Source organism: Vulpes lagopus, chromosome 16, assembly GCF_018345385.1.
Source record: "Vulpes lagopus strain Blue_001 chromosome 16, ASM1834538v1, whole genome shotgun sequence".
NCBI classification, from domain to species: domain Eukaryota; kingdom Metazoa; phylum Chordata; class Mammalia; order Carnivora; family Canidae; genus Vulpes; species Vulpes lagopus.
Window position 1 is genome coordinate 11,025,796 of NC_054839.1, and position 23,555 is coordinate 11,049,350.

Below are 23,555 nucleotides of genomic sequence, written 5' to 3' on the forward strand. Positions count from 1 at the left end.
TTTGCTGATCTATCCATTTATTTTATGCTACTAAAAATAAATTGCCTGTGATTGAATTTCATAAATGTTAATAGATATGCTTTATTTTTGCTTTTCTGTTTGAATAGTAATAATTATCCCTTCTATTTATATAGTTCTTTCCCACAAGGAACTCTGATATCTTTGTAGAGGCTCTATAATTAATCTCTATTATCCTCCCTCTAAGGTTTTTATAGAGAGGGTTTTCTTTTCCTTACTTTCCAAATGGAAGAAACTGAGGCATAGAATGATGGAACTGATACTATCTAGATGACTAATTTAGGTGGTAGATAGAGACATGGTATGATATACTGCCCAGGTTATGCAAGTAAGTGAAGGGGAGGGGTGACATATGTAATGTTTGAGCCTATATGTCTGCCCTAGTAAGTGATTTCATATGTTATAATAGGTGATTTCCTATATAAAGGTATGCACACATGGGCAGACAATCATATGTCTGCATGTGTAGGGTTTTTTTAATAAATTTAAGACATACATGTGGTGCCTGGGTGGCTCAGCTGGTTAAGCGTCCAAGCTGGTTAACCATGACCTGGTTTCAGCTCAGGTCATGATCTCAGGGTCATGGGATTAAGCCCCACACCAGGCTCTGCACTCAGCATGGAGTCTGCTTCAGATTCCCTCTCCCTCTCTCTCCCACTCTCTCTCTCTCTCTCTCTTTCTCAAATAAATAAAAGAAATATTTTTAAAAATTTAAGACATAGATACAAAACCTCATCCTCAAAATGGACCCAGTGGTGAAAGTCCTTCCTAAGAACCTTTCTCAATGTTACCATTCAGTATAAGCAAGATAGCAATTTGGGGGGTTTCTTTATCTGTTTCTGTGTATTTGTTTCTCTTTCCACTATAAATTGCCATGTAATAAAATTATGTTTCCTTTTTTTTCTTTTTGGAAAAAAGCTAGGCTGATTTCAGGGAAGAGACTGCATTTAGAAAGATGCTGTTTTCATTCAGCTCTGTTGCAGGAAATACATTTTCTATATTGGTTTCCACTTTATATTCATTGCATACTAAGTAAGTGTTTGGCACTTGGCTCTAGACTAGGCCCAGATTTACAAGCTGAGACTCATCTTTTCCAAATATTGTAATATCCATGTAGCTAAGGCCAGTGCCTGGTCTACAGTTAAATTACCCACACTGCCTTGCATGTGGTAGTCACTCACTATTAGTGATGGAATTGATTAACATGGAAATTAAACATCCTTAGCCTACAACAGATGCAATATCAAGGAGCATCTGTTTAATTATACTTAGTCATTTTTCATTTTTAAGCTTTAAAAATAATTGTGCCACTTTGTATCAATTCAGATACAATTCCAAATTCTTTTAACAATGAAAAGGATCAGACACCATGATGAGGTATTTCCTTAAGGATGAGCCAGGATAGTTTATAGGACTTCTAATGTGTTTAAAACATTTTAGCATCAAGTGTGAGCAAAATTTGAAGGCCATAGCTCTGGTGTTAATGTGCCTTCCATTGTTGGTTCACATGTCATGGGGCTAGGGTGGTGGTTTTTTTATTTGCAGTTTCTGTGCTGGTTTGATGCCTCAGCACATGAATCACAAAGGCTAGAGGCAAAGTTCAAGAACAAACAGGGTTTTTCAGTCTTTTACATTGTATGGAAACAAAACTCACTCATTCTTTAAACGCTGTTAGAAGTGAACTGTTAAAAAAAAAAAAAAAAAGAAGTGAACTGTTTAGGAGGGTTCGGGTGTTTATCCTTTTACAATGGGTTATCTAGACAGCTGTTTTCCATATAGATACTTCCCTCCATATAACCCATAGGATGAGGCTGGCTTCTGGGCCAGCCTGTTTATATCAATTCTTAATTATGGACAGCTTGCCTTCTAGGTCTGTGTCAGATTTTTAAGTAGTTCCATGGAAATAACTAGAGTCTGAATTTCCAGAGCACTCCATCTTTCTCCCCTGATCTCCTGGCTGCTGTCATTCTGGGTGCCTAACAGAACACCATGTGTACTGCAGAGGGCAGTTGAACTCTTTGTCTGAGCTTTTTATTGAGAAAACAGAATTTGCCCATAACAAAGAAAAGCAGAGGAGCCCAGGGGCAGAATGGGCCAGAGTCCTGTGAAAGTCTGAGTAGAAGCTGAATTTGTATTCTAGGGACCACACACCCACATTGCTCACCGGTTGAATTCTCCAGATTTGGCTGCTTTGTGCATGGGATGGGAGGTGAGGTAGCACATCGAGGCTGGGGCCAGGGCAGGCATAAGGTGAAACCATCTAGAGCCCAATTTTCAAAGCATGTGCTACAGCCATAGCATTAGCTACAATTTGAAGATGCTAATACCTATGAATGGACAATAATATGGGTCAAGAAGTTTAAATTATACCATATGCTGTGCAGTCCTGTAGATTTCTATCACCTGTGACTTCCCTGCTTGTGATTCCTTTTGTCGGATTAGATAAAAGTAAATGTATAGGCTTTAAAATTGGCAGTTAAAAAACGAATCCCTGGTATGTATGTGCTTAAAAGAACATCGCACTGTACCATACCCTTCCAGAAATACTACTATTTTTGAAGACAAGCTGTAACTGTAGGTTAAGATTGATACGGAAGGATGTGGTTATATTTCCAGAAGGGTTTTTGAAATATTCAATGTGATGCTACTTGAAATGCGCTTAAACCATTACCGTATTTCATGATATATTAATTGGCGGTTTAAATAAGAGACATTTATTTTCTCACAGTTCTGGAGGCCAGAAGTCCAAGATCAAGGTGTTGGCAGGGTTGTTTTTTCCTGAGGCTTCTACTCTCTTGATGTCCTCATGCGGTCTGTCCTCTATGTGTCCTTGATATCTCTCTGTGTCCCGATCTCTTCTTCTTACAAGGACAAAGGTCAGATTGGATCAAGGCCACCCCAATGGCCTCAAGTCAACTTAATTTTCTCTTTAAAAGTCTTGTCTCCAAATACAGTAACATTCTGAGGTACGGGGGTCGGGACTTCAGCAGGCGAAAATAAGGTGGGAGTGGGATACAATTCAGCTGTTAACATGCAACAAGAAACATGATTTACTTTAAGAAAAATAACAGATGGCATGAATGAGTGGGTCAAGAAATCATTTCAAGCAGCTGGCCCTGGCCCCATCCTCACCCAGTGCCCTCATAGATAGGTGTGATATAGTGAGAAAAGCACAGGTTTGGGAGCCTGGCTTCAGACTCAGCACCACATCCCTTGGGTGAGATGCTTGATGATACCACAGCAGTCCCCAACTCAGAAGGATAGCCATGTGGCAAGGCTGCCATGCAGAGAAGTCACATATGTATATGGTGCCAGCCTGGCACCGGGCTTGTGGTAACCCTCAATATGTGCAGCTTCCAGAATTACTGTTGTCATGAGCCACACTGAACACATCTGATTTGAATGAATTTCTCTGGCATCATCTCGTCTGAGATTGCTATTGGCCTATGCATCATAAGCCTCTAAGAGGAGTGTCCATAAATACTTCTGACAATAGTCCTTGTGAGTCTGTGATTCTGCTGCCCCAGCATCATTTTGGGTCCCAGCCCCTTTCCTTGTAATTTTTTCTGAGCCCATGTACAGTTGAGAAAAATGCCCATCGGTTGGCCTCCCGGGGGCCCTCAAGTTAAACTGACCTGAGAATTTCTGGTAGCTTTGCAACTCTGAGTCCAGTTTCTTCTAGTTAACTTTACCCCCATCTTCAATCATTTAAAAATTATCTCCTTATTCTCCCTTCCTTTACATTGAGGCAAAATTCTCATAAAGTTGACCATTTTAGTTCTTCAAAAAATTAAAAATATAATTGACCATATGATCCAGCAATTCCACTCCTGCGTAGATACCCAAAAGGAAAGTAGGATCTCAAAGAGATGTATGAACACACATGTTTTTAGCAGCATAGTTCCCAGTAGCCAAAAGGCAGAAGCCAAAAGGGTCTGTCAGCAGATGAATGGATGAACAAAATGTAGTATGTGCACACAATGGGATATTACTCAGCCTTGAAAAGGAAGGAAATTCTGGCACCTATTACAATGTAAATGAATCTTGAGGACATTACGCTATGTGAAACAAGCCAGTCACAAAAAGACAAATACTGTATGCTTACACTTCTGGAAGTTATCTAGCATAGTCAAATTCATAGAAACAAAGTAGAATGGTGGCTGCCAGGTGCTAGGGAGAGGGAGAAACAGAGTTAACTGTGTAATGGGTGCAGACTTTCAAATATGCAAGATGAGGAGAGTTCTGGAGATGGGTTGCACAATAGTGGGAATGCACTCAACCCTACTGAACTATACACCCAAAACTAATGAAACATTGTGTGCTAACTACACTCAAATAAAACTACACTCTTTCTAGTGGTTACGATGGTAACCTTAAAGTTACGTTTATTTTAAATTAACTAATTTTAATTAAAAATTTTTTTAAAAGATGGTAACCTTAAAGTTATGTTTATTTAAAATTAATTTTAATTAAAAATTAAAAAAAAAACTTCCCATGTGTTTTTTAGAATAAGATGGTCACTATTAAATACCTTTTTAAATTAGCCATTTCAAAGAGAACATGTACATGTAGTGACATGTAGAGTGTCATGATGTGGTGGGACCCACAGTTCTCTCTAGTTCTGGAACATTTCATCACTTCATTCTCCTGCTGCTGCTATATTATCCCCAGTTCGCAGTTTGATTAGAGAGGTTGAAACAGGAAAGTCTTATGGGATCTCTTCCTCTCCTGGCTGGCTTGCTCCACATGATCACAGGACCTGTGGCTGTACCACCTCAGCCTCCCTGCCACATTGGTGTCCCCAGCCTGCTCCTCTCCTGAGCTTAGGTGGCCACCTTGGTCTCTCTACTTGAGTTCTCCAGGGATTTCAAAATCAGCCTGATTCCTATCCCCCCAAGCAAGCCTAGCCACCTCTCCTATCTCCCTGCAAAGCCATCATATCATTCAGGTTGTGCAAGTTAGAAACCTCGAGTTCATTCTTTACCTGCTTTCCCCATTCTTCTTAATCCATCACCAGTTTCTCTGCCCTTTGCTCCCACAGTGTTCTTGAAATTCCTATGCTCTTTCACCACCACCCTGTTCAATCAGCTGTCCTCCCTTCCTGGGCCTGCTGCCCTGGGCTCTCCCTGGACCCCTGCTACCTGCTGCTTCCCCACTTACGTGTCTCCCACAGCATGACTGATTTGTTATAAACCTAACTCTGATTATGACCTGCCACCCTCCTACACCTGGCCGTGCTTATGGGTTGAATTGTGCCCCCCGAAAAAAAGATATGTTCAAATCTCACGCCTGGTACCTATGAATGGGGGCCTTGGCAGGTGTCATCAAGATGTAGGATGAGTTCTTAGTGGTACAGGGTGGGCCCTTAATCCAATATGACTGGTATCCTTATAAAGAAACACAGACACACGGGGAGAAGACCGCATGAAGACAGGCAGAGATTGGAGTGACACAGCTGCTAGCCAAGGCACACCAAGGATTGCCAGCGATCCTTAGAAGCCAGGAGAGAAGGACGGAATACCTTTTCCCTCAGAGCCTCTGGTAGAAATCAACCTTGCTGCCACTAATTTGCCTCCAGAATGATGAGGGAATACACGTCTGTTGTCTTAGCATCCCCAGGCCCCAGATTTTGGTATTTTGTTTGGCAGCCCTCAGAAACTCACACACCTACAGACCTTGTGCTGGTCTGTTACTGCTTCTGGGCAAAGACTAAACCAGACCCATCACTGCTTGGGGTTCCCTGTGCAGCCTATTCCCCCATGCCCTCCTGCCTGCTCTCCCTTGCCCTCTGCACTCCAGCGACACTGGGCTTCTTGTAATTACCAACTGAACACACTGGCTTCCTCCCTGCCCATTGCCTGCTCTGCCCTGCACACTCATTCCAGCCCCTCACCTGGTGACCCCCTGCAGATCTCCGCTGGAGGGAAGGCCCTGTGGCAGGACAGCCTTCTCCCACCCAGACCAGGTGCCACCCTGGGAACTCCCCTTCCTCCATAGCCCCAGGCGCCTTCTAGTGACACACCTTCCAGGAGGGTCATTTCACCCACAGCTGGGGCTCCAAGAGGCAGGGATCTGATGGGTTTGCTCGCCCCTGTGTCTCTAATTGCCAAAAGTGCCTGGGCAGTCACCACAGGCATCACCTAAAGGAACAAGGGTGTTAGAATTTCATTAGCATAAACTAGGATGTTTGCAATGCTACAGAAGAAAGGTGTCCTACAAGAAAGGGCTGTAGTTAAAATGCAGAATCCTTGTTTTTTCCTCTCACAGCTATGTGTGGTTGGATTTTGCATCTCAGCCCTCATGGAGGATGATGGGCATCTGGGAGGAGGGGGACTGAGGGTTTAGCAGTAAGACCAGCCCTGCTTTGTAATTTTTGAGTTTTCTTAAGTTAAATATCCTTCTGTCCTGAGTGATAACTGCTTGTTGCACCCTGTCCTTCTTTTTTCTATTTTTACAGGGTGGCCTGCCCTCTGTAGGGTTTTAGCCAAAGCTCTGGTGGGATTTTGTTCGTTTTTTTTTTTTTCTTTAACCTTTAGTTTTTCTTTTCAGTTAGAAGCCATAATAGGTATCCCTGCTCTGAACAAAGAAGCCTATCAGCTGATGGCCAAGTTTTTATCTGTATTTTCAGGTTCACTACAATGTTGGCAAGAACCTGGCTGACAAGGGCAATCAAACAGCCGCCATCAGATATTACCGGGAAGCTGTGAGGTACTGTAAGCTACTTGTCTCATTTATACCCATGTCTTGTTTTAACTGTCTAGGATTTAAAAAGACCCCAACTTTAAATTTCTTTGCCAATTCCTGACAATTTAGTGAAGACTAACTACTGAGCATTTACAGACAGCTCGGTTTCTCTCTCTGCTTTCAGATTAAATCCTAAGTATGTACATGCCATGAATAATCTTGGAAACATCTTAAAAGAAAGGAATGAGCTGCAGGAAGCGGAAGAGCTGCTCTCTTTGGCTGTACAAATACAGTAAGCATTGGTTTTTATAATTACGCTAACGGCAAAGAGATGGACTCCTGCATTCTGGGGTCTAAGCCTTTCTTTTCTTTCTCTTTTCATTTAAAAAATGCTCTTCTAGACCAGACTTTGCCGCCGCATGGATGAATTTAGGCATAGTTCAGAACAGCCTGAAACGTTTTGAAGCCGCCGAGCAGAGTTACCGGACTGCAATCAAACACAGAAGGAAGTACCCAGATTGTTACTACAACCTTGGGCGTCTGGTAAGTGTTAGGTGTCCTATGGCTGCAGAAGAAAGGCTTGGTTTTTCCTTTTTATAATAAAATGATAGAAGCAACATTGAATGCTAGCACGCTACATCTTATAAAGTGATATGCTTATCACTTGAAGGTAACTATTTGATTTCCTTGTCTGTAACTTCTTAAGCTCTAATTAGAGAGCAATTCAGCTTGACTTAGCCAAGTTTAAATTATCTGAAAGGCAACAGGTTACACCAAGGAATAAATTAGAATTTTTTCATGTCCCTTGTGCCCTGTAAAACAGTACTCTGAGGGTCACTTCCTGATAAACATCAGTTTCTTTGTTTTTAAAACATGAATAAAAGCAGAGATTAAAAAACAAACCCATAATGTGGTTTCTGAGTTTCCATCTTCTCCTTCTTCCAAGGACAGCTCCCCACATCCCTAGACATTCATACTAACTGTTCTTCCTGTAAAAGAAAGCTCAGAGGGATTTATTTGAAAGGGCCTCCAGATTCTCCAAAGGAAACAAGAAAGAATGTGTTCCATAATGACTTCCTTTTTTTAGTTACTGCTAAAGATCTGATTGCTCCTGATTGTCTTTTCTTATACTTTATTTTTTTATTCAAATAAATATTACAACAATAGCTAAAACAATAAGTTCAGTAATCCTAAAATCTGAAAACATGCATTGGTAAATGATGTGGATCCAGTTATTGCTACTGAAAAACCTCCATGAGGATGCACAGCTTAATCCTTAGAGCTCTGGATTTTCTTAATGAAGAACCATACACACAATGTTGTGAGGTGATGGAGGTGGTATAACTAGCCTTACTGTGGTAATCATTTCACAATATACACATTTATCACATCATTACGTTGTACACTTTAAATTTATGTAGGTTCTATGCCAGTTATATCTCTGTAAGGCTGGAGAAAAAAGACCCACAAACAGCAAAATTCCTTAAATAAGAATGATTATATTCTCCCTTCAGTTAAGCCTTTAATTTTATTTTAAGAAACTAACTGCATATGTTCCTAATATATTCAGTTTGATTAAATGAAATTGTTGGGGTTTTTTTTTCAAGATTTTATTTATTTATTCATAGACACAGAGAGAGAGAGAGGCAGAGACACAGGCAGAGGGAGAAGCAGGCTCCATGCAGGGAGCCCGACGCGGGACTCGATCTGGGGTCTCCAGGATCACACCCCGGGCTGCAGGCAGCGCCAAACCGCTGCACCACAGGGGCTGCCCGATTAAATGAAATTGTTAAGGGAAAAAGGGTTTGCTCATTTTAGCCAAACTGGAATACATATATAATGATGTAACTTTTAAAAGAAGTTTAGAGGGGTGGCTGGGTGGTTCAGTCAGTTAATCATCTGCCTTCAGCTCAGATCATGATCCCAGGGTCCTGGGATCAAGCCCCATGTCTGGCTCTCTGCTCAGCAGGGAGCCTGCTTCTCCCTCTTCATCTGCCTCCTGCTCCACCTACCTGTGTGTTCACGTGTGCACATGCTTTGCTCTCTCTGTCAAATAAATAATATCTTTTTAAAAGAAAGAAAAGAAGTTTAGACATAATTTTCCAGATTTCCTCCAGACTTGCCTCACAGGTAGGATTACATCAAAGTTGTTTTAAAGAGATACCTGTTTATCCTCACTTTAAGGGTCCTGAAACTTCTTGGTTTTATGGAGTCCTTGTGTTAGCAAAACCAGTGGTTTCTAAAACTGGTTGAATACTAAGTCCTTCTACCCCATCTCAGATTTATGGAATCAGAGGCTCCATGGATGATCCACATTTACAAAGCAAAGCAACAAAATTCTCCAGTCATTCCAATACCATATTGTTGGCCATATTTGGGAAGATCTATCTGAGCCCTGAGAAGACAGACCAACCAGCTCAGAGCAGAAGAGACTGTTTGGGGAGGGCAACTTGGAAATCATGAATTGCTTGAAGATTATTGAAAATCCAGGGTTCAGTTCTTAGCATGATGGGAATGTATGTGGTCTAAACTGCTGTTTATGGATCGGGTAGCCATGATTGTGGGTGTCATGGAGGCAGAATTTTATGAAGGGAGGAAACTAAGTGGTAGGAACGTGTGGCTAATGATGGTGAGGTTTTACCTCTCCCACTATGTATATGTCACTTTAAATGGACAGGTACTGTACGTGTTATACATTTTAAAGTGAAGTGGCTTGTGTGTTTATTATTCAAAGAATAAAAAACATGTTTCAGTTAGGATATACCCTGGGAAGATACCATCTCTATATAGATGCTCTAGTGTGGAAAAGAGGAATTGTTTCTTCCTGTGCTCAGAGGAAGGTGTCAGTAATGTGACTGAATCCATGCAACAGCAAGGTGTTTAAACAAGGAAAATTGATGGCAGGTGAATCCTGTTGTCCCACATAACTTTCTTCAGAGCCTTTCAACCTTTCCCACATTTCTATTTTCCTTTTACATTTTAAAATTCTGTGCTTTATGATCTAGTTACATACATTGATGTTGAAATAGATTTCTCTATGAAACCTAAGATTTGAGGAAAGCTGAAATTATTCTAGTGAGAAGCTGTTGAAGGACAATAAAAAACTTTACCCTCTTATGTTCTTTCTTTGGGGCCCTACAAATTAGACTGACTACAGACAGATTAACAAGAGAAAAAAAACAATTTTTTAACACATACATTGTGCATACACATGGGAAAAACTGATGAGTAACTCAAAGGAGTGGTTAGAATGTGGGCTTCTATAGCATCTTAACAAAGAACAATACATTTGTAAATAAGTGACAAGAGAAAGGAAGAGATTTTAGGTTTCCAAGGGTGGCAAACTGTCAGAAGGTAAATACATATGGAAACTAAGGTTTGTGTGGGTCCTTCTTCATGGCCATAAAATGCCCCCAGGAGAAGGGGGCATATGGCAGCCCTTATGTCTCTGTTTCTGCTTTTAGTCAGATAAGGGAAGCTCCATGAAGGCTTCTTTCTGCATCTGTCGAATCTCAAATGTCTTTAATGCAATAATCCTTATGTCAGACCAGTATATTTGGGATGGCATATTTTGATCCTGTACATTGTTCTCTCTGGGGCAGAGGGTAGGGAGACAGTAAAACTTCACCACAGTGATACAAGTAGAGACCAAAAACTTCAACCACATGCAAGGCAGGGTGGATCCTTCCAAAGTCAATGAAGTAAGAATGAGGGATGTGAGCAGGTTGGGTATTATCTGAACACTTGCAGGGATTACTGTTTCTATTGACTGTGCCTATTACACTAGGACTTGCATGACATTATATTTGATATCCATATGAGTTCTTTCATTTTTTTTCTTCTGTTTCGGAGGTAGCTTTCTAGGTTATTGTTTGCAAAGTGAGTGTATCTGCCTCAGTCTTCTAGGTCACACTTAAGGCTCTAATGCTTGGCAGTCTGTTTCCTTCCCCTAGTAACGGCCTGTCACTGCAATTCTGTGGGGTTTGGGAAATAGAGAATTTATGCTAAGTACGCCCTCTAACAGGTCCTAAGAAAGGGAAACAGACTATAAAAGTCAGGATTTTATCCATGGGCTCTAGTCCTTGGAAAGTCCTTCCCACTTTCATGTAGAATATCATCTGTAGTATTAAGTATATTAGACAAAAAAAAAAAAAGTATATTAGACCTGGTACCACTCTCTCTGTATATTGTTTACTAATTATGCTACTGTGAAATGATCTTCCTGTGTTCCCTTCTGCCAACTGTTCTTGCTTATATAAAGATTTTGCTTTCCATTGTTGTTTAATTATCCAGCTTTTGCCTGCTTGACAGCTTAAAAGCATTAAGAGCTTAATCTTTAACAGCTCAACCAACACATTTATATATTGATGAATAAGATGAACCTAATAACTTAAAATTTTCTTTTTAAAAATCCTCCTTAGTCACTCTTTAGTAACAAGAGGCAGAAACATGCTTTGATTTCTGCACTGAATGAGAAGGAGATGTAATGCAGTTTCCTTGTAAAATAGAAAATTGAGAAAAAGTGGCTTATTTGGGACATGTTACTATTAGAGAATTTCAGTAATAGTGACTGGAGATATTATTAGAGGTGATTCATTATGCAAGGACTGATTGTATCAATCAGGAGCCATTCAGGAAAACAGAAACTGTGCTAAGTATTGTATCTTATTTTTATTTTATTTATTTAGTTTGTTTGTTTATTTAAGTAATCTCTACACCCAATGTGGGGCTCAGACTCACAATCTCAAGATCAAGAGCTGCATGTTTTCCAACTGAGTCATCCAGGTGCCCCTATGCTAAGTATTTTAACTTAGGGAACTCCTTCCATTTCTGCTCTTCTAGCCTTCTCACAATTGTCTAGCCATGATGTTAACTGTGAGAGTATAAGGAAACCCTGTAGGAAACAAACAGGAGGAAGTGGTACCACCAAAACATAGGACTCAGAGAAGGGAGCCCCTGTAATCCCAGGAGCTGATATCATCAAGGAGGACCACTGCTTCCAGCCTGGAACTGTGAAGTTGGGGTGAGGGGGACATATCTCCTTCAGATGCACTACAAAGGGAAAGAAGGGACAGTGTGAGAGTGAGGGAAAGGATATCTCTTCCAACCATCTGATGTCATCTGTGACTCCTGTGGCAGAAAGCTAGCAAGGAGCAAAGTGGCAAAGGACCCTGAGAAATGCATTTTGCAAAGTATAGAAGGATGGGCATGAGGCTAATATGTAAATAATGTGTGCATTACCTGTCTGCTTTCTGCATGGGTAGTTCTGGCCAAATCACTGTTTTTCTCTATATTTCCCTGAAATATAGATGCTACAGAAGGGGAAGTTTGAAACAATATAAAAGTAAAGTAAATTTTACCTGATTTAGTCTGTTGTTGTTCTTCAGGAAATAGTAATAATAAGAAGAAAGAATAAAATATGTGAAGAATTTTGTTGTTGTGTACATGATGTTATGTTGGCTTGCCCCTGTGTGTTAGAAAGAATGTCGCCACAGATTTTGTCCCAACTGATTCAGATGCATGTTACTTGCAAGAGAGAATGGACCAAGAAATCAGTGGAAAGTCAAATATAAGCAACTAAATGTTGGTATAACTAGCACCCTAAATTATTTTACTTTTTGAACTTTTCACATCTTTTCCTCACTTATGGGGTGAAATATCGTGATTTGAGTTTCTGAGTCTCATGGAAAATCTGACAACATCATTAGCAAATGGATATCCATAAGGTTTCCATAATTGAACCTTTCTTTAAAAAATTTTTTTAAGATTTTATTTATTTATTCATGAGAGACACACAGAGAAAGGCAGAGACATAGGCAGAGGAAGAAGCAAACTCCCTGTGGGGAGTCCATGCAGGACTCGACCCCAGAATCCTGGGATCACAGTCTAAGCCAAAGGCTGACACTCGGCCACTGAGCCACCGAGGTGGTCCCATAATTAAACCTTTCCTTTCCTTACCTAATATGCCACCTGTTTGCTGTGTGAGTCAGAGCGAAAGTCAGGATGTTTCTGTTGTCTAATAAAAAGACTTGCCAGTAAGGAAGGAAATTGCCTTCAAGTCCAATAAATTGTTATCATTTCTAGTTTTTGCAGACAGAGGCAAAGGAAATAAGTTCATTCAAATGAGATGGGCATTTGAACTGAGTGAAAGACTGCAAGAAGTTCACCTGCTAAAAAAAATCTATCACTTCCTCACTTGGAGTACTTTTATTAACTGCAAAGTGAGAGCCACCATTTTGCATTGTCATCAGTGTTAAACAATGTACCCTCTCAAAAGAAAGCAACAGATAGGGCCACCTGGGTGGCTCAGTGGTTGAACGTCTGCCTTTGGCTCAGGTCATGATCCCAGGGTCCTGGGATTGAGCCCCACATCAGGCTCTCCACAGAGAGTCTGCTCCTCCCTCTACCTCTGTCTCTGCCTCTCTGTGTGTCTCATGAATAAATAAATAAAATCTTTGGGGGAAAAAAAAAGAAAGCAACAGATAATTCTCTCCTTCCTAAAGGAGGCAAACAAGCTTCGAATTGCCAATGCAGGGGTGCCTAGCTAGCTCAGTCTATAGAGCATGTGACTTTTGATCTCAGGGTTGTGAGTTCAAGCTCTGCGTTGGGTGTACAGATTACTTAAAAATAAACTTCTTTTTTAAAAAATTGCCAAGGGGTTTCATATTCCAAGGAATTTACTAAAAGTATGTCTAACACACTCATTTTGGATGTTGCTTAGATGTAGGCAGGAAGAGCCTACCCAGAGCATCATCACAAGATGAATTTGACACATGTAGCTGTTAATCACATTAAATATTTTCTTTACCCCTTTAAATAATACCTTATCAAAGCTAAACTATGTGGTCTTTCTAGAAAAAGTAATGATTAGATTTTTAAATTCTCTCTCCAGGAATCTCAAATATTATTTGACACCTAGAATCAATAAATTATGAATTACAGTTAAGAGGTTGTAGGCTCAGGAACTAGACTACCTGGTGCTCAATCCTTCTTTCCCATTTCTAGGTGTGTAACTTTGAGCAAATGACTTAATTTCTCTGTGCCTCAGTTGCTTCATCTGTAAAATGGGGCTAGTTATCTACTTCAGTGAGATATTTTGAGGATCAAATGAGTTAATATGAAAACTTAGAAGCTCAGTAAGCACAAGTTAGGCTTTGTTTAGTTTGGGGTTTGGTTTTGGTTATGTCTTAGAGAAAGCAATGACATTGAAATACTGATATTTAAGGGCCGTGCTTTATTTTCAGTATGCAGATCTAAATCGCCATGTGGATGCACTGAACGCGTGGAGAAATGCAACCGTGCTGAAGCCAGAACACAGTTTGGCTTGGAACAACATGATCATACTCCTCGATAACACAGGTACAGAAAGGCGCCTTGCATAATTCAGAGGACACTGTGCCACAGTGCCATTGGATAATCAGCAGATTAAATGTACATTCTTTCTCTAGTGTGTATGAGTTAAAAAGAATTAACATGGGATAATATTTTACATGACAAAAATTATTCTTCTAGAAAACAGAGTTTCCTTTGGCAAATATGTATGTGTGGGGAAATGGTGCACTTAGAATTAGTGCTGAGCCATGGGGGAAGGTGGGTGCTAGGATCTCATTTCTCCTGGAGCCTGTCATCTAGCATTGTCCATCATCTAGGATGCTGGAGGTACCCAAAAGTGATCAATAGTGGCTTTTGGGTTAATAAATGCGAGGTCCATGCTCTAAAGTTCACAGACTATTTTTAAAGGAGATGCCCTCAAACCTACACTGAGAGCCATGGATTCCTATTTTAGATCTAATGCTAACAGATTTGATGTGGTTTCTCAGCCAGGATCTTAGCTCTGTGGACTGAAAGTTACTCTACTCCCCTTCTTTTGAAAATCCAAGTATTCAGTAAGAAATGACAGTTTTAATTTGGCGGAATTTCAAGCCAGTGAGCCATCTAAGCAGTGTGGAGAAAAGATACACACTTGTTTCTAATGGAGGTATAAAATGTGTACTTCAACATCATAAATACTCAGTTATTAAAGTGTTACTATGGTTACTCTTATTCTACAGACTTGTTTTCTCATTTAGGAATAACTGGTATCTGGGGAAAAATTAAAACTAGGTTTTATATGCTTTTATAGCATTTAATCAAAGGCTGTTTATATATTATGTCAGAATTGGGCTGGACTCCAGTGGTTTTGCAACTGATCTTATCATGTGTGTGTTGTGTGTATGTATATGTGTTGTGTATAGTGCATATGTGTGTGTTGTGTGTCGTGTGTTTGTGTGTTGTGTATGTGTTGTATATATGTCTGTTGTATATATATTGTATGTGTACATGTGTTATGCATTCTTCATTGATTTTCTTAAGGAATTATTCATAATCATTGTGTACAATGCATATAATAACTGTTTGAGAGACAGAATGAACTACCAGTAGAATGTTAACATGTTTTTTTAAGTTTTTCTATGGTTTCCTCACAGGTAATTTAGCCCAAGCTGAAGCAGTTGGAAGAGAGGCACTGGAATTAATACCTAACGATCACTCTCTGATGTTCTCGCTGGCAAATGTGCTGGGGAAGTCCCAGAAATACAAGGTGTGTAAACTGCAGGCTGAGATTTCTTGCAATTAATGCCAGCATCTGACAGAAGCCATAAATGTTACTTCTGCCCAGTTAAATTCCAAATCAGGCCAAAAGAGCAAGGGCAGGGCACCAGTATGGCTTGGTCAATTTGCTTCCTAGAGAAGTTGCCCAAAAGATGGATTTGCAGGGTCAGACTTCATGTCTTTTCTCATCAGAGTTCATTACTGTTGCTCTAACATGGGGAGGGGAGGAGAAGACCACAGAAGAGACAGTGACAGCTCCTCCTAGCAGATGCCCCAGCCCCCACTCTGGCACAAAGCCCTTTGATGCTCTCCCTTGCTGTCAGGCTGGAGCCCTGGTTTATTTGTTGATGCCGTCTTCTGCAGTAAAAGAATTACAGCCCATGGGGAATACAGGACTAGTTCTTGCTGCTTCCAGGTTTTTCCTCATCTATAGTTACGTTGTAGGTCATTCTCAAGGCCCTGGAAGTGTCTGACCAAGGGAACCACAAGATACAAGATCAGGGCTCATTCTGACCAGGCTTCCAGGACTGGCCAGGAGTGACTGTGAATCAGAAGGGGCCAATGCCTGTGCCTCTAAAGGGACTCAGTGTTAGTAACACCCATGATCACAAACTTTATGTATCAGAACCAGTGAGGGGGAGTGTGTTTGATGCAGTTGCCCAGATTCCTCCCCACAAGAGATTCTATCTCAGTTGGTGGGGTACAGGGGCTAGGACTTTTAACTAGGATCCTGGGTTTCTAAACACAGATGTTACAGAAAACACACTTCCAGAAGCAGTGCCTTAATCCCTTGTGACAGAAGGATTTTCTTTCGGAATCTGGAGCTGTGATTCTGATCACACTAGATCTAAAAAAGGTGATTAATTCATGTTTATTCCATGTTATTTAGTTCTCCTCTGTTCATCAGATACCATTATCAGCACAGTTTTCCATAACAACAGTAAGATATTTCATGCACGTCTCTCATTTTTAAATATCAGAGAGGGTATCCCTGGGTGGCTCAGAGGTTTGGCGCCTGCCTTCAGCCCAGGGCGTGATCCTGGGGTCCCGGGATCAAGTTCCACATCAGACTCCCTGCGTGGAGCCTGCTTCTCCCTCTGCCTGTGTCTCTGCCTCTCTCTCTCTCTCTCTCTCTCTCTCTCACTCACTCTCTCTCTCTCTCTCTGGGTCTCTCATGAATAAATAAATTTCTTTAAATAAAAATCTTTAAAAAATATATCAGAGAGTTTAATAGCTTCATATTAACGTTTCTAGATTTTGCTCCAGAGAAGCTTTTTTTAAAGATTTTTATTTATTTGGGAGGGAGAGAGAGAGAGAGAGAGAGAACGCGAGAGCATGAGCAGGGGGTGGGGGGAAGGAAGAAGCAGGCTCTCAAATGAGCAGGGAACCCAACTTGGGACTTGATCTCAGGATCTCGGGATCATGACCTGAGCTGAAGGCAGACACTTAACGACTGAGCCACCCAGGTGCCCCTAGAGAAGCTTTTTGAGGGGGTTAATTTTTGTTTTTTTATGGGTTTACCTGTGTAGAGCTGGGGGAAGAAGGTAAGGTTTATGGTTTTCCCTTCCATTGACCTTTTCAGCCATCTTTGTCAACCTAAGATGGCTCAGAAGTGTCCAGCCACCAGCTACAGCCAGTCATTTTCAAGATACAGCTTATGTAACCATTGTATTGGTTTATTTCTATCATCCCACAGTCTATAAACTAGAATCCTAATAATGTGACCGAAATTTGGCTTCTAGTTCACTTGTTCATTTTTTTCTAGATAAAGTAGACAATACTCCATAGAGCAGAATGGAGAAATGGGTCTCCTACTTTTTCTATACCTTTTGCATCCTAATTGTCTAGGCCAGGATGCTGAGCCTAAGATAAGGAAAGAAAATAAGTTTTAAAGTCGATTTAGATTCCCTGGCCTTCCTATTTCTCAGATTTTAGGTTAAATGATAATGGACAATCATCAGAAAGAATAGCTACTTAGAGCATAGCTACAAATCTCTACAATCCTTAATTTTTTTTCCAGCATACCTAACATGGCAAGAGAACCTTACACTGCCTCAAAGGAGTTTCAGCTATTCTAACTTGGACCATAGTCATTGACTGAGTTCTGGTAGTGATATTTGCTGACATCTTGTATGTTAGCCTGAGATCTTCATTCATTCAGTCCTTTCTGGATGACATTCCCAAAATACAAATTTTCCTTTGCCAGCTTTCTCTAAAAGATTCTGGTTTCAAAGATGTTTTCCCAAGGGTCCAGCCTGCTTCTCAGGAGTTCCCGAGGCCATCTCTGGGCAAGGAATTCAGTCTTTCTATACCTTATAAGATGTGTGATCCTAGATGTGGGAAGCTCCCCCTGGAAATTCACAGAAGGTGCAGCTCGAAAGAGCAAACTCATCCCTGAACCACCAACTTTAGTTGATTTAGATTAGGGTTTGATACTCACTAACACATACGTGGCCCTTTAGGAACACAAATGTAGATGGTGTGAATAGCTACCCCAGCAGGTGTCAACAAAGAACAGTTAGGCATCTTTATTTCTCAGTATTATGGTAGAATGGGACTATCCAGGCAGCCATGGTCCCATAATGATCAGGTAAGAAGACACTTGGCCATGCCCCATAGCAACCCGATTGAAAGTGAGCACTGTTTGAAGGAAATGCAAGTCTATAGAAGAATCGGTTCGCGCCCATCAGGGGCATTTGTTCATGGTCACATGCAGTACTGTGACTGCTTAGATGACAGATGGCTGTCAAACCGTCATTCTCTCTGCTTATTTTTTCCAGCTGAATGGGCTACTTATGGATTGCTGAGAAGGTTGTGAGTTCTTGGGGGAGATTAAATTGGCCCCAAGCTCCTCCCTTAAGAAACCTGGAAATGAGTTTATTGATGCTAACTGAAAATGATACTTTTGTGGGTGTCCTTAGCAGCCCAGCCCTTTCCTGGTCATTTGACTTTGGCTCATCCTCCACTGCACCCTGGGATCTTGCTACTTGAAGTAAGTAGCAAAATCCCACCCTCCTCAGGGAGGCAAGTGGCAGAACTCATTTGCATATCCATCCTCTCTCTATGACTACCACTGCTTCCCACTGCCCATCTTCCCCTCACTGCTGTCCTGTCACCTTTGTCCTGCTGCACAGTGCCCTGCCTGCCCTTCCAAACCTCTGCACAGGGTGTGACCCTCCTAGTCTTCCCAAATGTTTCTGGGAAAAGGATGCAGTGGTACACAAGGAGAACATTAAGAAGTCTGAAAACCATACACAGCAAAACTGTGTTGCTTTTGCATCGTCCAATACCTTAATACCTTATTTTTTTTAATATCATTCTTCAGGAATCTGAAGCTTTATTTCTCAAAGCAATTAAAGCTCATCCAAATGCTGCAAGTTACCATGGCAATTTGGGTAAGGAAGTGTTTCAGTTTGAATCGTATTGAAGTCCTGTGGAAGTTTAAAAAAATGTGTGCATTTCTGTAAAATCAATGTTGGGAGAATGGTTTTTTCAAATCTAGCCTGTATTGGCCTTTATAATCTGGTTCTAAGATGTTTGTGTGTGTGTGTGTGTGTGTGTGTGTGTGTGTGTGTGTTTTAAGAAATTAACACATTAAAAAGGTATCTAAGTAAGTCATATTTACAAGTCATAATTGTATGACTAGACCAACTCCAATAATCCCCCACTCAGTGTATCCCCTTTTTATTGATAAACTTTGATTTTCTTCTTTTGTGTGAAAGATCCTAGAATGTTAAACTAAGAAGTACTTTGGAAGTTTCTGATCTAACTTATGTCCTCTCCCTTCTTCCCTAGTGGACCTCCCACTGTAGCCTGGTCTCCTCTGTGTTCTTATGTGTTCTCATATCTTGGCTAAAAGTGCATTTACAGTGATTTATTCCTTAAAATTGCTTTCTTCCATTTTTACATCGCAATAATTAAGATTTTTAGAGCATAACAATGTCAATGTTTAGAATGGTTCACGTGTGAATACATTTTTACCAAATCTGTTCCCTACAGACTCTGTAGCTTCTCATCATGAAAGTCATGAAACGGCAACAGTTACCCTTCTGCCCATGTCAAAAGTTGGTTTTACTCACAAAATCACAATAATAATCAGACATTTTATCATTCTAATAATTAGATTTTAGTTATCATTTTATGCAGATCTTAATGTTAGAGCCCTTATTTCCAGCTAGCAACAAACAAGCTATTATTTTGACAAAAGATATAGGGGAATCTTTTATTCAGATGCTGGGCTTCTGCGTGGTCAGGGCTCTGAGCAGTGGCGGACTCCAGCCCTATCCAGCCTTACTTCCTGGAAGTTTCATGGCAGCCTTCGTGTACTCTTCCTTTTACTTCTTTATGTAATAATGTTGCTTTAGGTAGATGGGTCATGTCTAGTGACATGTCTAGTGCATAGCAGAACCCCAGGAGTAACAGGAGGTGGTTAAACGGACAATCACCAGAGAATGTGGTTGTAATAAATAAAGTTTGTGGTACAGACAATATTATTTTAAACAACAATTTCTGAAAACTGTTTGCAGAGGTGCTGTGATTTTTTTTTTTTTTTACAAGTGGTTAGGAATACCTCAAGGTATTTAGAAGCATTTCCAATGAAATCCATCTCTTGCTATTTCAGCTGTGCTTTATCATCGTTGGGGACATCTAGACTTGGCCAAAAAACACTATGAAATCTCTCTGCAGCTTGACCCCACTGCATTAGGAACTAAGGAGAATTATGGCCTGTTAAGAAGAAAGCTGGAACAAATGCAAAAGAAAAACGTCTGATCCTTTATCCTACATTTTTGTTTGTGTGCATGAAGCATATCATTAATATGATGTGGTTATGTTTAACCATTTGAAAGTCTTAAGTGTTGTTTATTTTATTCTGGGTTTTTTTTTCTATGAAAACAAAGACATGCAAAAAGATTACAGCACCAGCAATATACTCTTAAATGCTTGATGTGGTTTTTGCATTGAAATTGTATTTTTTCAGACAACTCAAATGTAAATTCTAAAATTCCAAGAATAAAATCTTTTTTAATTAAAAAGAAAAAAGAGAAAAAAAATTATCTGGAGCGACTCGCAGTGGAATTAAACCTGCATTTGGGGTGTGAACCATGTTGTACAGAGACTAGTACTATTACATGTCAGTCCTGAACAAGAAATGACAAACTGACTCTTAACAATTTATATAAATATCAAATGTGTCTGTATATTAGAATTTTTATTTAATGACAAAGAATAAATTGAGATTTTTGTTTTTTTAATCATTTTTTAACAATACACCATAAACTTCATTTGTAAGGAAATATATTTATTTGTATTTTTATGTTTTGAACAGGGCAAATAATTGCATGAAGAATGAAGTTTTAACATCTAATATATTTATATACTTTTCCCCCCATTGGAAGACACTCACTCCTGCAATAATTTTTGGATTCTCCCAATTTGTGCAGCTTCATAACATAGGAAGTTATATAGTATTCATATTCTACTTAAGCTGTTACTATTAATAGAAAATTCAAGCCATGCTTTAGGCAAAAGCAGGCAGTCTGAAGTCTTTGTTTTTGTTATATCCGGTATTAAGAGGGCTACGTATCTATATAAGTTGCTTTTTCATGTTTTTAGCTGTAAAGCAGTTTTCCATTTGGCTTAATGGAACTGCAGTCATTACTGTATCCAGAAAATGCAAGAGGTAAATTTTCTCTTAAAAGGAGTCATACTTGGGGTGTTTGTGGTATTTTTAAGACTTGAAATTTTTCCTCTTACTTGATCAGAATAATCATGTTTGCTTTGTTTTGCTCTTCTATATATACTGTTGAGCTAATGATTTATGCAATCTCTGTAATTTCTTATGCAGTAAAATTATTACACAAACTGGTATAAAAATGTACTGCCCTCTTAATAGATGATTTTCAAAATAGTGAACTTTGTCTTCCATTCCCTTTAAAATGAAATCAAAGTGACCAGTTCGTCCTTTCTAGTATGTGGCTTCTCTTTGGTGTCAAGGACCATGTAATAGGGTTGCAGTCTGGAATATCCAGGTTTAGAGAACAGGATGAACAGATCCACAAGGAAATGAATTTAATTCTCTACAATCACATTTGGATGGGAGGGCAGGTCTGCATCAAATTGTAATTTAGAAATCGTAACTTATGATGGTTTAAGGTACTTCAGGAAAGAAAGTGCTAGTGTTTGACATACATCAGAAAAGAAAGTGCTGTGTTTCAAACATTTCTTAAAAGGTCCCAAAATAACAGTAACAATTTATAGATCTCTCAGGAGCAAAAGCTGTCATATTCTTATTTATGTTCCTACAGTACTCAGCTCGGCAGATAATAGATGCACTATATGCTTGTTGATCTTTTTTGTTTTTAAAGCAAATGTCTTTCTTTAAAACAGTACATGCCTTTTGAGAGTAAAGAAAAACATTTCTTGTAAAAGTTCCTTCAGGATTCTTTTTTTCTACTGATACTAAAACTTTCATGTCAAATCAAGACACACCTATCCGGGAGCCCTGCCTGCAGAAGGAATCACCTTAGCTTGCACTGTTCCAGCTCCATCTCTCAGGATTTCCATCACAGCTGCCTTCTTTGCAGAGAAAACAGTAGTTTGATTGGTACTACAGTCTCCTGTCTCTGCAGATCTTGAAAGTGCACCACACTGGTGCTCTTCCTTCTTTCTCCACCTTTCGATGGCACCTACCTTCTCCTTCCTGGGTTTCCATCCCAACCCTCTACCAGAGGCAGAAGCGGAAGACTGTCACCTTGTTCTCCCCCTTATTTTAATGTTTTTGTTACTGATCACTGTAGGGGGGTGGGATGGGTGGTTGTCCAAATAGACATGGTTAGGGGTAGTTTCCTGTTTGAGAAATCTGAGTCCTGATCCCCATCTTGCACCTCCCTGATGGTGAAATCCCCAAATCCTGAAAAGCAGTTTGCAGTTGTTCTCTCTTTGTTACATTTCTTCTTTGTTTACATGCAGTCTTATAAAGTAAGTAATTCTTAAAAGTTTCATCCTTAGACTTAGCCTACTGCCTAGATGGGGCCCCCGGGGGTTCTGATTCTATCCTATTTCTTAAGCATGGCCTTTGCATTTATTTCAAATTATTCACTTAAAATATGCAGGATAAAAGACTGAGCCCCACAGCAAAGCACTGGACATCCATGTCTGTATTCACATCTATCAGCTTAGACTTTGGGATGAGAAAACCTAGATTTGAGTCCAGGTTCTCCCACTGTGATGTCATAGGCAAGCCATTTAGCAATGTTTAAGCCTCAGTTCCTCATCTGTAAAATGGGGATAATAAGGCTTCCCTCATGGCAATGAAGTATTTGACCCAGTAGACCCTCAATAAATGATAGCTTAATTGAACACCAATAAAAAATAAATTTATTATTAAAAAAATAAATGATAGCTTGGATTTTGGAAGGGTGCAGATTTTACAGCAGATTTGACCTTAAACACACTCATTCCCTCATTCAAACAAATCTAAGTGCCTGCTCTGTGCCAGATACTCTCCTAGACATTGGGAATACAGTGGTGTGTAGAAGTTGACATGGCCCATTGCCCTCATGTCGCGGGTAGTAACCGTGAGAAACAATACTTATCAAATAGTCATAAAATTAATAATAGAAGAGGGAGATTGGATCTTGCCTGAAGGGGTTCCCAGGGAAGGTGACTTTTGAACTGAGATTTGATAGGCAGAGAGGAATGAGATCACTCTAGGCCAGTAGTTTTCTCACCCAGGGGAGATTCAGCCCCCAGGGGCCAGTTGGCAATGCCTGGAAATTTTTTGGTTGTCGCAACTGATGGTGGGTGGGAGGATGCTACAGTTGCATATCCTCCAATGCACAGGATGGCCCCCACCTAAGAAAATTATCTGGCCACAAGTGTCAGTAGTGCCAAGGTTGGGAACACCTGGGCTGTGTGCATAAGAAACCCCACATGCAAAGGCTCTTGGGTGAAAAAGAGTACTTGCGGAACAAAGTCCAAGGAGAAGGGGGAGGGGCACTTGCTAGAGCAGGTAAAGGTAACTAGAGCCAGATTCGCCAGGGTTTGCAGACTAAAACGGTCCTTAAACCATGGAAGGCTGCAAAGTAGAGAGGCGACACAATCAGATTTCTATTTTGCAAGGATCACTTGGGCTATCGATGGGGGAGGAATTGGAGTGAAGAGACCATTCCATGTGTCCAGGGGAAGGATGAGCCAGCTTGCTGTAACCAAGTGGCAGTGAAGTTGAAGACTTGTGAACTGATCTAAGAAATGCTTAGGAGTCA

At 40.3% G+C, this 23,555-nt stretch overlaps 1 protein-coding gene across 6 annotated transcripts in view; it reads left to right on the forward strand.

Annotated features, from left to right (window-relative positions):
* TMTC4 (transmembrane O-mannosyltransferase targeting cadherins 4) overlaps positions 1-21,197 on the forward strand; it is a 64,949-nt gene extending 43,752 nt beyond the window's left edge. For 5 of the 6 annotated variants that reach the window (XM_041731221.1, XM_041731222.1, XM_041731223.1 and 2 more), the window contains exons 12-18: positions 6,647-6,726; positions 6,887-6,994; positions 7,104-7,245; positions 13,947-14,061; positions 15,168-15,280; positions 18,617-18,686; positions 19,913-21,197. In XM_041731221.1, coding sequence (XP_041587155.1) covers positions 6,647-6,726; positions 6,887-6,994; positions 7,104-7,245; positions 13,947-14,061; positions 15,168-15,280; positions 18,617-18,686; positions 19,913-20,061 — 777 coding nt within the window. In that variant the 3' untranslated portion in view covers positions 20,062-21,197. Of the gene's footprint in view, positions 1-6,646; positions 6,727-6,886; positions 6,995-7,103; positions 7,246-13,946; positions 14,062-15,167; positions 15,281-18,071; positions 18,284-18,616; positions 18,687-19,912 lie in introns of all 6 variants that reach the window. The other variant, XR_005984077.1, reaches the window with a different exon arrangement.
* Positions 21,198-23,555: the final 2,358 nt, after the last annotated feature.